This window comes from Myotis brandtii, unplaced genomic scaffold, assembly GCF_000412655.1.
Source record: "Myotis brandtii unplaced genomic scaffold, ASM41265v1 scaffold1053, whole genome shotgun sequence".
NCBI classification, from domain to species: domain Eukaryota; kingdom Metazoa; phylum Chordata; class Mammalia; order Chiroptera; family Vespertilionidae; genus Myotis; species Myotis brandtii.
The window spans coordinates 1,191,013-1,204,987 of record NW_005353549.1 but is presented as its reverse complement, the minus strand read 5'-3'; the positions used below and the strand labels follow the sequence as shown (position 1 = coordinate 1,204,987).

At 36.8% G+C, this 13,975-nt stretch overlaps 1 protein-coding gene and 1 long non-coding RNA gene across 2 annotated transcripts in view; one reads left to right on the top strand and one right to left on the bottom strand.

Moving 5' to 3' along the window:
* The window catches only part of BHLHE22 (basic helix-loop-helix family, member e22), an 8,017-nt gene extending 7,224 nt beyond the window's left edge, over positions 1 to 793 (bottom strand). Inside the window, exons 1-2 of the mRNA XM_014540417.1 lie at positions 690 to 793; positions 285 to 478 (exon numbers count right to left, since the gene is read on the bottom strand). Of these exons, the coding sequence (XP_014395903.1) occupies positions 285 to 478; positions 690 to 793 (298 nt within the window). The remainder of the gene's footprint in view (positions 1 to 284; positions 479 to 689) is intronic.
* Positions 794 to 3,217: 2,424 nt separating this feature from the next.
* Positions 3,218 to 9,691, top strand: LOC106726241. The gene is made up of 4 exons (XR_001362268.1): positions 3,218 to 3,395; positions 6,146 to 6,221; positions 7,474 to 8,043; positions 9,329 to 9,691. It is a non-coding gene; the product is annotated as an uncharacterized LOC106726241 (long non-coding RNA).
* Positions 9,692 to 13,975: the final 4,284 nt, after the last annotated feature.

Below are 13,975 nucleotides of genomic sequence, written 5' to 3'. Positions count from 1 at the left end.
AGGGTGCGCCCCGCCGCTCTCCAGGCCCGGGCACTCCAGAGCGCACTTCAGCCGAGATAGGAGGCCTGCTGGCCTTGAACTTGCATTTGCCTCCCCGGTCCCCCGCCCAGTCCGCGTTGTCTGGTGGCACTTGTGTCGGCCTGAAGCCTGCACAGCCGAGGTTTATCATCCTGCGCCCCCTCCGGGTTTGGGAAGGCAGGGTCAACTCGGTGGCGGTGGCGGAGAAATTCCAGCCTTTTGGGGTCGTTTTGTCGTATTTTCTCACTCAGTTCGCCAGGTCCTACAAAGCTCACTGCAGGGAGAAACGATGGGTGCACGTGTGTCTTGGGGACCGGCGGGGCTCATGAGGAGGAGGGCTGCGAGAGCGCAGGGGCCAAGGAAGCGGGACCGGAGCTGCCCGGCTCCGAAGGCCCCAGCTTTGCCTTGGCTTTGAAGTGCTTGGCAATTCCAAGGACTTCGGCCGTGGAAAAGTGAAAACCTGTTGATAAAAAGTTTTGGGGGGGGAAAGGTTTTTCTTTTATCTTTATCTACTTTAAATAGAAGAGCTGATCCTCACGCGTGTTTGGCGACAAGTGAGCTTCAGATTGAACAGACTGAAGAGAGGCCCTCAGCGCCCCAAGAAGCAGCCTTTTCAGCGCGACTGTGCGCCCCAGCAAGCTCGAGGGCGGGTCCCCCAGCGAAGGGCTTACCTGACGCCCGCGGGGTCTCTCACATGATGGAGACTTTGAAGGCAAGTGGAAAAACTTGTCCCCTGCCCTGCATGGCTCAGACCCCGGAGAACAATGCAGGGCATGCGGATGGGGATAGAGGAAAGCTAGTGAAAAGAGTTTGGAATAATTAACTGGAATGCTCTGCATTCAATTGCACTCACGAGGGGCTGATGAACTTCTTTCTGTTCTACGTGTTTCCTCCTTCAAATCTTATCTTTATCGAATGTTGGAAAACATTCGATTTTTTTTTCCCCAAGGAAAAATTGTTGAACATTTTTAGGGTTTGCCTGGTTTCCACGAATGTAGGGAGAAACAAACTGAAAAAGGGCTTTGATCTGCTTTGGGATTTTCAGCTCTGCGATTTAAAACCCACAGCACCACCTCCTGGCAGTGAGGAGGATGTGGAGGTGGATGACAACAATACTGAAAAGCTGAATATGAAACATGCAAATACTCTATCTTACTCCTAAAAAATTATTTGTGATAAATCAATTACCATCACAAAACATGAGCTGAAAATTCATTACAAGCTGTCAGACACAATCATGGAAGCTAATATTTATAAGTAGGAGTTAGTATGTTATATCTACATATATAGTTTCTATAGATTTAAATATAGTTATTACTTAGAGATTAAGGATAAACAGGATTCTTTAATTTATCATAAATTCCTAATTTGATAGAAGAAATTAAACCACAGTTTAATTTCTAAAATAGGATTTGAACCAGTCATTTTATGCAAAAGATACAGTAACTTTATAAATACCTCGGTGTGCTCAGGAATTTAGCTGGTGAAAACCAAGTGCTGAATTACTATTCAGATACTTTAATCACCAGCAGATTTCTCTTTCAAGGGTATTTTCAGTAAAAGCAGTTCTCTTTATTCACTTTTTGTGGATGATGCTTACCACATATGGTAGAAAGGAGAGTTATGTGAAATGATGGTGTGTTGAAACATAAATTCTCCTAGTTCCTCATAGAACTTTACTAGTCAACGTTAGTAAATCGTCTGCCCCATTTTTATCAACAGCCCTCCACTTAATTAACAGTCTCTCATCTCATAGTCTTTGAGGATGTCTTCCTTAGGCCTTCTGAGCCTTAAACACCACCTGGAGCTAAATCATTTCCCAAAAACTTAATGCACATATTAGAACCATGACTACCTAACACTTTTTGGAATTAAAATGTTTCTGTAATATGAGTATTTTTGCAACTTTGCTCCCTTTTATAAATAGGACTGAAATCCAGTAAAATTTAGAGATGACATCCCAATTAAGGACATTTTTCATCTATGATTATATACTCAGGCCAGCTGTTTGAAATGGCAATAAAAGTAGCTATGCTTTTTGTAGTGTACAAAATATTGTGAAATCCTTCAAAAACATTGTAGATCAAACAGACAAATGTAAACTTCACTTCAGTTGAAAGATTAATTTTATTTGATTAGTTAAAGTGAAGATCTATTAAACCAAATATTTGGACTCATTCACTCTGTCAATGCAAGAGTTTCTGTTTGAAAGAAATTTGATTATATTTAGGAGGAACTAGATCAACAGATGGTTAGCTAGAGAGTTTTTCACAGTTAAATTTTGAAATTTAAACATGGCTAAGTTTGACGCCTTCTCAAACAATTTTGATGAGGTCATTTGATCTATTCTAGCAAGGCAGTATTGTTGGACATAATCATTTTTAATTTATGTTTGAGAAACATTCAACTTGTATTTTATTTATTATTGTATCTGGCTGAAAACTATACTGATTGAGTTGTTCACATTGGTGCTATATTTACATGTTGTTAAGGAAGTATTATAAAAAGGAAATCAACAGCTATAAGGCATCATGAGAAGAGTTCCTTAACATAATAATAATATTCCTCTAATGAAGTATTTTATTCAGGCTACCCGAAGGGGCCATCATTTACATACAGTGGTCTCAGCTGTCTGTCTATTGTAGTGTAATGCCCATGTGGAAAATGGATATCACCACGTGGCATGACGACTTTAAAAGTTAATCCCAAACATGACTTGGGAGCCTTCTAGGCCTTAGGTGTTTCTGAAAACAAACAAACAAAAAACCCTCCCATTGTCTCATGAATAAGAAGTTGAGAGTTTCCAAGAAGATTGTTTTGTAATCCACGTACTTAAATACAGATGAGGCAAAAGTAAGTTTACAGTTGTTCTTATGGAAAATAATACAATACTTAATACATAATACCACCAGAATAAACTCTGTTTCATGTACTCATGAGTGTAAGCCTACTTTTGCCCCACTCTGTATTCTTACTCCCTGGAGTTGCTTCCCATATTCCCACTGTTTTGAGAACAAGGGTCCTGGGAAAATACAAGGATGGAAGGAAGGCTGAGGAAAAGTAGGTACCCAGTTTTGAGGACAAAGAATACATTTAGTGTATTTACTTGCTTTTTCTTTTAAAATGAAGTTTTTGAATTATGATTTTTTACAGATTCCTAAACCTGATTGCTCTTCTTTGCAAATTGCTTTTAAAGGTGTGAGCCGGTGTTGTAGGAATCACAGGTTCTCAGCAGAGGAGCTGTGCAATCTTTGGCAATTTTCTTGATCCCACTTAGCTTCAGGAGGAAAATGGATCTATTAATCATGGCTTCTCTTACTGCCTCAGGGTATTAATCAAAGGAGACTGTGTGGGAGCATTTTGCAAACACTAAAGTGGTATGTGGATTTCATGTTAACACTTTATTATGCTTCTGTGACTGTTTCATCTAAACCAGTGCAGTCACTTTTAATGAGCATTGTTGGTTTGTATTTTATTTACTTTTTCTGTCATAACTTTCAAGTACGGGTAGATTGGGGCAGCAATTCACTGCTTGGGCCATGTTCGAATGTCACAGGGGGTGGGGGCCATCGCTGTGGAACTTTTTATGTTCCCAGGCCATCAGCACCCACACCCCTCTTTGCTTCTCCCTTCTCCTGAATGCCCAGACTGCCAGATTGTGGAGTGCTCCGTCTCCCCCTGCTATCTCAAACTGAATGGATTTTACAAAGTGTTGATTTGACTGAATTAACTGGTATATGGATAGAAGAAGGGCTGTGTTTTGGCTCAGAGTCAATTCTGATTTGGATATCCCACCGGGTTTCCATCCTTCGGAAGAATCTTGTATTATAGCGCTTCTGAATGCGTGGAGTGCACTTTTCAGTTCAGTGACATTTGTTAAATTGATGATTATGTTATTTTTCTTCCTTTTAGATTGTTTACGTAAAAGCTTTGTGAATCTGGATCTGTCAGTGATCTTTGTACGATATCGTTTTCTTCCTTCCTATAGCTGGTTACATCATTATTATTACTATTTCTGTTGTTTATGGTCCAATTTATGTCAATTCAGTTGACTGATAGTTTCACCTTAGAGCCAATTTGAATTAATTTTTTATGAAAGTTTATAGAGCCAACATATGTCAAAGGTCTAACTTTATTACACATCTTGTCTTCACTGATCAATTCATTTACTTGTGGCATTTTTAAAAAAATATATTTCTTTATTGATTTCAGAGAAGAAGGGAGAAGGAGAGAGAGATAGAAACCTCAATGATGGGAGAGAATAATTGATTGGCTGCTTCCTGCACGCCCCCCACTGGGGATCAAGCCCGCAACCCAGGCAAGTGCCCTTGGCCAGAATCGAACCTGGGACCCTTCAATCCGCAGGCTGACACTCTATCCATTGAGCCAAGCCGGCCAGGGCGGCATTTTTTTTTTTTTTATCAAAAAAGATAATCAGGTTTGTCAAAACTATTTTTCTTTTTAAACCTCAGCTATTTATTGCCCACAGGTTTCATTATTCTGTAAGTATTTGAAGAGTATTTCTACTTATATTTTATTATTTAATTAGAATCAGAGTTAAATCAATTCTATGTGGATTTAGAAAGACATTTAAAGTAACACAATGATAGCATTACTATATTTATAGTGATGGTATTTTAGAGACTGAGGTGAAGAGGTTTTCCTAAACAAGGCAAAAATTGAAGGACTCACACAGATAAGGTTGACATATTTAACTACATAAAAAATTAAAATTCCTGTTCTGCAAAGGAAGAGACCATAAACAATGTTAAAAGACTAATGATAGATTAGGAGAAGAAAATAAATACATCAACTATGCAAAGAGCTTCTGCAAAACAACAAGAAGCTATCCAATAGGAAAATAATTTAATCTAGCACTTAAACAAAGAAATATAAATGTCAAAAAAAATGACATACAAAGATATTCAGAGAGTGGAGGTGGAACAGGGCATAAATGGTGTTGGAAAAATTAAAATAAAAAAGAAAGAGAAAATAGAAATTAAAACAAATTTTTAAAATAGTCCACATTTTAAAAAGTTAACAATATGCAGAGTTATGAGGAAAATTGTTGTAGTGAAAATTGGTACAATCTTTTTGGGAAGGTGGCTTGGATTCTGACACCTAAGAATCTACCCTATGGAAATAATGACATAAGTAACAGATATATGTATAAGGATTTTATGAAATGGCAGAAAATACAAAACAACCTAAGTGTTGTTCAGTAAGCAAACAATTAAATAAATTATCGTGCCTTCATTCTATAAAATAGAATGCTGATATATTCTGGATAGACACTTCTGACACATAATTAAGTTCAAAGGCAACTTGGAATATGCCACAGTCGTATCTGTTATTAAACAAAAGGCTGTGTGGCTAGGTCCGTGCAGAAAAAAATCTAAAAGAAGTTTACTGAACACTTACCTGGGGTAGGAGGGTCAAGAGTGGGGTTTCTCATAAGTTACTTTGAATATTTTTATAAAAAGTGAAGAGATTTATAGGTGACACAGATATTTACTGTTTATTATGTGTATAGCATTTTTTCACAATTAAAAAAGTCAAGAATAAAAGATTGCATGAATAAAAGTGTTAATATTTCCTCTAGGTTCTTTTGCTCTCCATTATTTGCCCCTCACATTTCATTACCTAAAACCATATTCTTTCATGTTGTTTGGATCAAGAATGCATTTAAAAATAATGATGATATTCATGAACAATCTGTATTTTTGCTTAATCACAGATATTTGAACTTCTTTACTAGTAATTCTATTTTTGAAGAAAACTCATGCCATTTAAAATACTTGATGATTATATTGCAATGTCAGTGACTTTATTGAGTTTCAATAATGGATAATTTTCAGTTTAACTTTGTGAATTAAGCCATTTCATGCTTATATTTTAACTATGATCATAGAACTACTTTTTAAATAGCAGAAGAAATAAAGATTTTTTTGTGGGGCGAAAATTCTCACTTTCAGCTTTGACAAGCGATTTTGGAGTATGATTTTATCTTTCTGATCTCCTTACATGTGTTTGTATTGTCATTTGCCCATTCTGTCTCCTGGTCCAGGAGTGAAAGGACAATGGTTTTTGCCTTTAAGGTTACTAAATTCACACTTTAATCTTTCAGGGGCTGCTATTTCCCGGTCACACTTGGATGTCTGATTGTCAGCTTTATGTCTCAGAAAGTATTCCCCACAATTCAGGTACAGTAAAGTATCTAGCTCCAGCTAGCCTCTGTGTACTATATAACTTTTATAGTCATTATAAAAAATAATTTATTGAAAAAACTTAAACCTTTTCCAACTCAAGTGACTTTTGATTTAAATGTCTATGATCCAGGCTATGGTAATCAGCAATGGCAGGTTTTTATCTTTCCTGAATTAAGTTTGCTGTTTAGATTACAAAGTTTAGAAAATATGAAAGTAACATCATCTTAAAGATAATGGGTTAGAAGAAATGGAGAGTCTATAGTCTACATTTTATCATTACTTGCTTTGGAATCACATTTAATACAAGGCCTGCAGACATGCCCTATTCTTTGTGTCATATTTTTTCTCTTCTATATATTTTTACTTTATTTGGGTTGCTACATAGTAAACTCTAAAATATAGCAAGCCTCACTCTGCTGTGACTATTTATTGGAAATACATTGTTAGGTGAAATTATGAGAAGCAAGTTAAGCTATTAACAGTAGCATTAGATATTTAGAATAATAATTAATTATTAAAAGATTTTTAGGAGGTCATTTAAAGGTGGTGGTACAGGCAGCAAATCTCTGTAAATGCTTAACTGTTTAACCTATAAAGACATAAACTCTCAAATGTTGTGATCTGAATTTGAAGGTGCTGAGCTGACAACGGTATTTCCTATGCCCACGGATGTAGCTGACAAGACCAATGTGTCCTCTGCACCCTTAGACACCCTGGTCAGGGATTGTATCCATGGCTTTGCAAGATGTGTTTCACTACCTGTGGGTTTCTTTGTTACCTAGACTTGGGCATTAAAATGAAATCACCGGTTACTCAAATGCAAATGCAAATAGCACCAATATATTTATATATTTGCCAACTGAGCTCTTCTGACTTGTGGTCAAAGCAATTAAGTCATCCTTCATTTGTGGGTAGTTTGATGTGCCACGACCCAGAAATGTAATTTGTGTTGATACACGCTACCATTTTAAAAGAAAGCGATTTGCATATGAGTTTGGTCAGAGCAGCTCTTCACTGTTTTTTTTGTTTGTTTGTTGTTGTTGTTGTTTTTTTTGGGGGGGTTGGTACCATCTAGCTCCCCATATTATCTAATTACTAATGCTAATGTTATAGCTGGTTTTCTTTTAAATGCATGGACTTTTTTTAAAATTTAAAAGTATAGTATGGCACTGAAATAGACATGTTGAAAATAATCTCAGACTACAGTTAAGAGGGAATCTGTTTTCTTGTTTCTTTGTTTTTATAGATCCTGATGCTGATTAAGGTATGAAGGAGGACATGATTGCTGTCTATAGAAGCTTTAATAGCAATCTCATCTGTCAACTTTAAAATATATTGAAGGACAATGAAAGACAAGATAGCAAAGCTTCTTTTTAGAGAGATCTGAGGAGATCCTGAACACTGCCAACTTAGTAGGATAGCTTAAGTGAGCGTGTGGGAAAAAAATCCTCCCATAGTAAAAGAAGCTTCAAAAGAGGACTATATTAGAAAGGTTTACAGATGACGATGTAAGCAAGAAAGTACTGATTCTGACTGAGTGTGACTCCTAACAGAGTTGACAGTTTTGAACCACGCCTAGGCTTGCAAGCGGTAAAAGAAAAAGCAGAGGGATCCAGCAATAATTTCTTCAGTCTATTTTTGAGGAATAATAGTCCTGCAAGGAGAAACTATGCTTCAAAGCTCATTAGCAGGATAAAATGTAATTTTCATCTTGATAAGAGTAAGCAGCCAGTTTAAAACTCACCTGAAGGAGCAGAAGCAGGAAAGCTCCTGCCTCTATGAAGCATGTCAGAGCAATTTTGTAACCTAAATTAAGGTAAGTGGTGACAAAACCTATTCAAACATTCCAGCATCTATCTAACTTGATTCAGTGTGTGCAGTACACCTCAACTCAATGGGATGCAGAGCCATACAGCAATATTCAGCAATGTTCGAGGCCATCTTTCTTTAAATCCTGATTCTAATATTTCTTTTGGAAACAGATATCTAATTAATTCTTATTTGTTAACTCAGTTGTATTTTAACAACAACAAACATTTTCTAAATGAGGCATGTAATAGTTGGGAAGCTTCAGAAGCTGTAAAGAGAAGGTGTTGGATAATCAAGATAAGGTCAATGCTGCCCTAGATAGCACTACTGCCACCTAGTGGTACATAAATGAATTTGTAGGCATGGTTCAGGTACAGAGAGCAGTATCTAATTAATTAAATATAATTTCAGCAGCAGCAACCATTCTTCCAGATATCATCATTAAATATAAAAGAAATTTTTTACTAGTGACTGAAAGTAGCAAGTTTTACCTTCTTATTTACTTCAAGAAAGGACAACCCCTCACTTCACAACCCTCCATTATTCTTAATTCTATACACACTCCATTGCCCTTATAATTGCATATAGAGAGTTTATTTTAGAAAAGAAATAGAAAGCAACGATAATCTGCTAGGCTTGTAAATTTATTTGGCGATTACAAAGGTACTTACTGCCAAATGGGCCATTAGGTAGACAAACAGATACTTCTTAAAATATTTTATAATATAAAAATGGATTTTATGGATTTTCCATTTGCTCAAATGCATAACATAATTTCAACACTTCACATCCTTGTAATTATTGAAGATTTTTAAGGGTGGCTAGTGAATACCTTCATAGCTTTCTCTCCTTCACTGATTCTTTGTTTTTAACACATCTGTAAACACATATTTGATATTTTATGTTCCTCATATTCAGGTTTCATCTTATTTTCATTGTGACTTTAATTTGTGGATGTGAATAATTACACAGTTTATTTTATATCTCAAAGAGAAAAAAGTGCTTGCAGCCATAGTCTGTGAACTATATATAGGAAGGATGTTACTCCATTACTTGCTCCTTCACCTTCCAGAGCAGCAGGTCAGATAGGAAGATGGTCCTCTTCAGAAACACATTCAAGCATGATGTTCCTGGGAAATAAGAAAATAAAGGCATAGCTAGCTAACTCTGGCATTTTCTTGCATCTCTATTATGAACTTTAGGAAGAATATAGTATTTTACTACCTGTAAAACGAATACTATCAACTTGAGGGGCTTGAGGAGAATTATTTATCATATTTACTCCTCCCAAGGGTCTGTTAGAACCTCTGAGTGAGTGAGTGACTACTGGATTGTGTGTGTCAAGAACCCCCCAACCCCATCCGAAGGTATTTCACCTCTACTCAGACCTCCATATCCAGCCCAAACACTGGAGAGCAAAAGAATCTAGAGGAAATATTAATACTTTCATCAATTTGGTTTAAAAATTTATCCAAAATTAGAATGTTTTACATTTCATTCTGTTTTGTTAAGTGAAAATATCATTAAGTAATTTTAAAACCTGCATAAAAACAATCCCTATTTTATAGTCACTTATACCTCTTTCTACCTATTTATTATTTATCTGATTTTATGCCTAGAGATGTCTAGGCTGATGTTCACTTATGGTTAGTAAGAAAAACTTCTGGCTTGTTGGATTTAAAATCATTATTTCCTTGTGTTTTGGCTTGAATTTCACTTAAAAATCATGTATCATTTGTAAAATTAATTTTTTAAAATAAAAATAAAATCTGATGTTTTAACGTTAGCTCAGACCATTCCCTTTTCGTATGATTTTTGGTTTGGGGCTTGGTTGGTTATAGACTTGAAGTGAAGCATTTCAATATGTTGTTAATTTGGGGGACTGAAATAAGTGGTGCTATTTGACATGCTGAGTGCATAACACAAACATAATATTCAAATTAAATATTATGCCAGATGTACCCACGCTCCATACATATAGTTTGCAAATGTTGCTTATTGTGCGTTATGCATATTATGATTTCCTTTGATACCTAAAACTGTGAACTTTTGTTAGAATATGCATTATTTTGCTTCCAAACTCTTAACTCCATGTTGTTAAAATTGTGTAAATTAAAATCTGGTCTTTAAAAGGAGGGCTCTTTGGGCTTCTTCAAATGGAGTCCGAAAAAGAGTTAAAATCAACTTAAGCAAAAAAATAATTATTTGCTGTGTGAACATAGAAATGTAATTTTAAAATTCAATGTGGGTTTTGGAACACAGAGAGCACTTTTGGAATATTTGATAATACTTAATTGACAACAATATGCTGTTTAGACTTTTTGAGTATACCCACATAAAAATATTAGGATCTGGAATAGAGCAGGAATGTGCTATCCTTGTCTATTGCCAGTGACATAGGTCTGCTGTCATCAACATGTGCAAATCACTCAAATAACCCTGGCCATTACATAGACTATTTTATGCAATCTACACCATAGATTACTTTTCCATCTTAGTTGTTTCTTGGTTATCTCATTACAAGTTTTTTAAAAAACATTTTTCACTTTCACTTGTCTTCCTTTGTAATATTTTTATTTTATCCTGCTGTGAATATGGAAATAGACATAAAGAAATGAAATTTAGTACTACAATCACTTATTGGACACTTTTTTTAAAATCCTCGCCTGAGAATATATTTTTATTGATTTTAGAGAGAAGAAAGGAGAGAGAAACATTGATCACTTGCCTCTCATAAGTGTTATGATGAGGGATGGAACCTGCAACCTAAGTATGTACCCTGACTGGGAATTAAACCTGCAACTTTTCTGGTGTATGGGACGATGTTCCAACCAACCGAGCCACCTGGCCAGGGCACTTATTGGACACTTTTAATATACTTAAGCACTGTGTTATGCGTAAGTAATACAAAGGTGAAAAAGACATAGACCTTGTTCTCAGAAAGTTGACAATATAGGAACTGAGGTGTGGAAACAAACATATCGATTCTGGTTTATTTGTCTCCAAAGTGAATGCTCTTTCATTGCCTAAAGCAATAGCAGTTTGGAAGTGTAAAGGGATGGTGAGGTTTTCAGTCACACGACATGAGTTTGAATGGTAGCTCTGTTACTTGATAGCTGTGACCTGAATTCCAGCTGACTCATTAGAAAAAAATGAAGATAATACCAATGCAGTTGTGATGTGGAATGAATGAGAAAATATTTGTCAAACTAGTCTGTCCATTACTTGGTACACCCTTGATAATAATTAGTTTACTTCTTCTTCATTTAACTCTGAATATTTGCAGGATAACTATCAACTATATTGCAGTATCTATAAAAAGGCTGTCTTTTCCTTCTATGCATTGTTTTTACTATATTTCACATCTGTATTTTTTTATGTGAATCTATCTCTATATCTGTATCCTTGCAGTCTTCGTCTTCTTCTTTTTTTTTTTTTTTTGGTTAATACTCACCTGAGGATATTTTTCCATTGATTTTTAGGAAGAGTAGACGGGAGAGGGAAAGACAGAAGAAAAACATCGATGTGAGAGAAACACATTGATTGGTTGCCTCTTGCACGAGCCCCAACCAGGGCCCAGGACGGGGAGGACCCTGCAACCAAGGTCCTTGACGATATTTGAGCCTGGAACCCTTTAGACTACAAACATATGTTCTATCCACTGAGCCAAACCAGCTAAGGCCAGTATTCCTCTTTACTTGGTATTATATATTTTCATTCCTATTTCATTGTACATTGTCTTGACATAATTCCCTTTTTTTTATTATTGACTGAAACATTATTGTCCATATCCCTTAAATTCTTTACAATCCCCATCGTGAGAGCAGGCAGCCATCCCTCCTCCAATTTGCACCTGGGCTTGCCCCTGGTTTGTTAGAGAAAGAGGTGATTTTCCTGCCAGCCAAAGCAAGTCTACCCACGTAGATTTTATACCACACTCTCCCATTTTCTCAGGAGCTCTCCTGTCTCTCCCATCATCCCTTTCTGCTGCAGTATTTCCAGGAATATCTACCAGTCACTCCAATCCTATAACAAAACAAGTCTTTCCCTCATTCTTGCAGCTTCTTCTAGCGACCTTTGTACGTTTTTCCTCCCTTTAATGGCAAGTTTCTGGAAGAAGCATTTTACATTTCTTTTCTCTACTCAGTTTCACTCCAGTCCTCGTCCACTCTAGTCTGACTAACTCAACCAATACTCAAGGAAAACTGCTTTCACTAAAGAATTTTACGACATTTGGTTTCTGAAATCCAACCACTTTGAAGGAATGTTTCTTGTCTTATTGACCTCTGTGCCGAATTGAAGAGTGGACCATTGCCCAGCTCTTCATTGCGGCCATACGGACCAATTTGCTGTGATCTCTCTCACTTCTCACATCGCATCTGTATTCTTCCAGCCAGAGCTTTTGCTTCTTCCCTGCCCCATTCGCTCTATCCTTTGCATAGCCTGTGACAACTGGTCAAAAATGAAACTTGAGAAGTAAAAATATGTTACTAAGAACGGTAAAAAGTGTCTAGGAATGGTAACAAACGACTCTAAACTATCAGTGGTTTAACAGATACAGTTTTATTTCTCACCCATGCTTGGCCCAAGGTGGGTGTTTGATGTGGGCAGCTCTCCTGGGTTGCTTCCCTCCAAGGAGGGAATCTGGGATGCAGGCTCCTTCCGTGTTTGGATGCCACTGACGTCAACATGGAGGTATCAGAGGTACTGCGGGAAGGGAAACGATTATGGGAAGAGCACAACTACTTATTATCCGCCTCAGTCTGGAAGGGACACCCATCACTTCTAATAACCCGCCATCAGCCGGAATAGCCACGCGGCTTCCCTTAGATGCCAGGTGGCCCGGAAATGGAGTCCCTGGTTGAGCAAGTGCTTCCTGGGAGCAACTCTAAAGTCTAGAAGAGAAGCACAGATCTTCATTGTTAGCCAGACACAATTTATTACATTTTCAACTTTTATCTGACAGTTCTGGGTAATGATTGCACTTACTCTCCCAAAGGATAACTAAGTGCTCTTCCGTGTCTCACCAATGATCGCTATTAACATTCACTGTTATTTGAGATGCTGATGCATTTCATGTCCTAATGAGGTCCCAGGGAATGTAGCAGATTGTCTAAGAAGAGACCTGTCTCTATCTTCTCTCAAGTAAAACAGCTTTTCAGTCTCTCTCTCTGCCTCATTGATTCACCCTTTTTTAAAATCTCATCTGAAAACATTCCTTTCTCCCTGGATTATGCCTCTTAATTTACCTCTTCCTTTGCTCTTTATTATTTAACTGTGCATTGTTTAATTAAATCAGGCTACATGACTGTGTATTGAAGATGTTATTCAAAGGAAAGCTGTCATACAATATTTAGCATTTTTTATTTCACTTGATGTTTCCAAAGCACTTTATAGCATTAATTAGTAAATTGTCACAACATTTCCAGGAGGTAAAATAATTATATGCGTTTCTTTTGAGAAGTAGTCCACCTCAGTGAAAGACAAAAGGATAGACTTTGCTTCACAGGTGCATCTGTGCTAAACTCCTTCCCCAAAGCTGTCATACAATATTTAGCATTTTTTATTTCACTTGATGTTTCCAAAGCACTTTATAGCATTAATTAGTAAATTGTCACAACATTTCCGGGAGGTAAAATAATTATATGCGTTTCTTTTGAGAAGTAGTCCACCTCAGTGAAAGACAAAAGGATAGACTTTGCTTCACAGGTGCATCTGTGCTAAACTCCTCCCCTTGGTCTAAGACCAATTGAAGTTTATAATGACAAAAATACCAGCAATACTTTCTTGAGGTCCTACAATGCGTCAGAAATCATGGTAAGTACCTTACAAAGGATTTAACCTTACAAAGGTTAAATATTTAATTTTCACAGTATCCCAGTTATGTAGTTTGAGGTATTATGTCTGACACCACCCACCTCCTTCACACTATTAAAAAG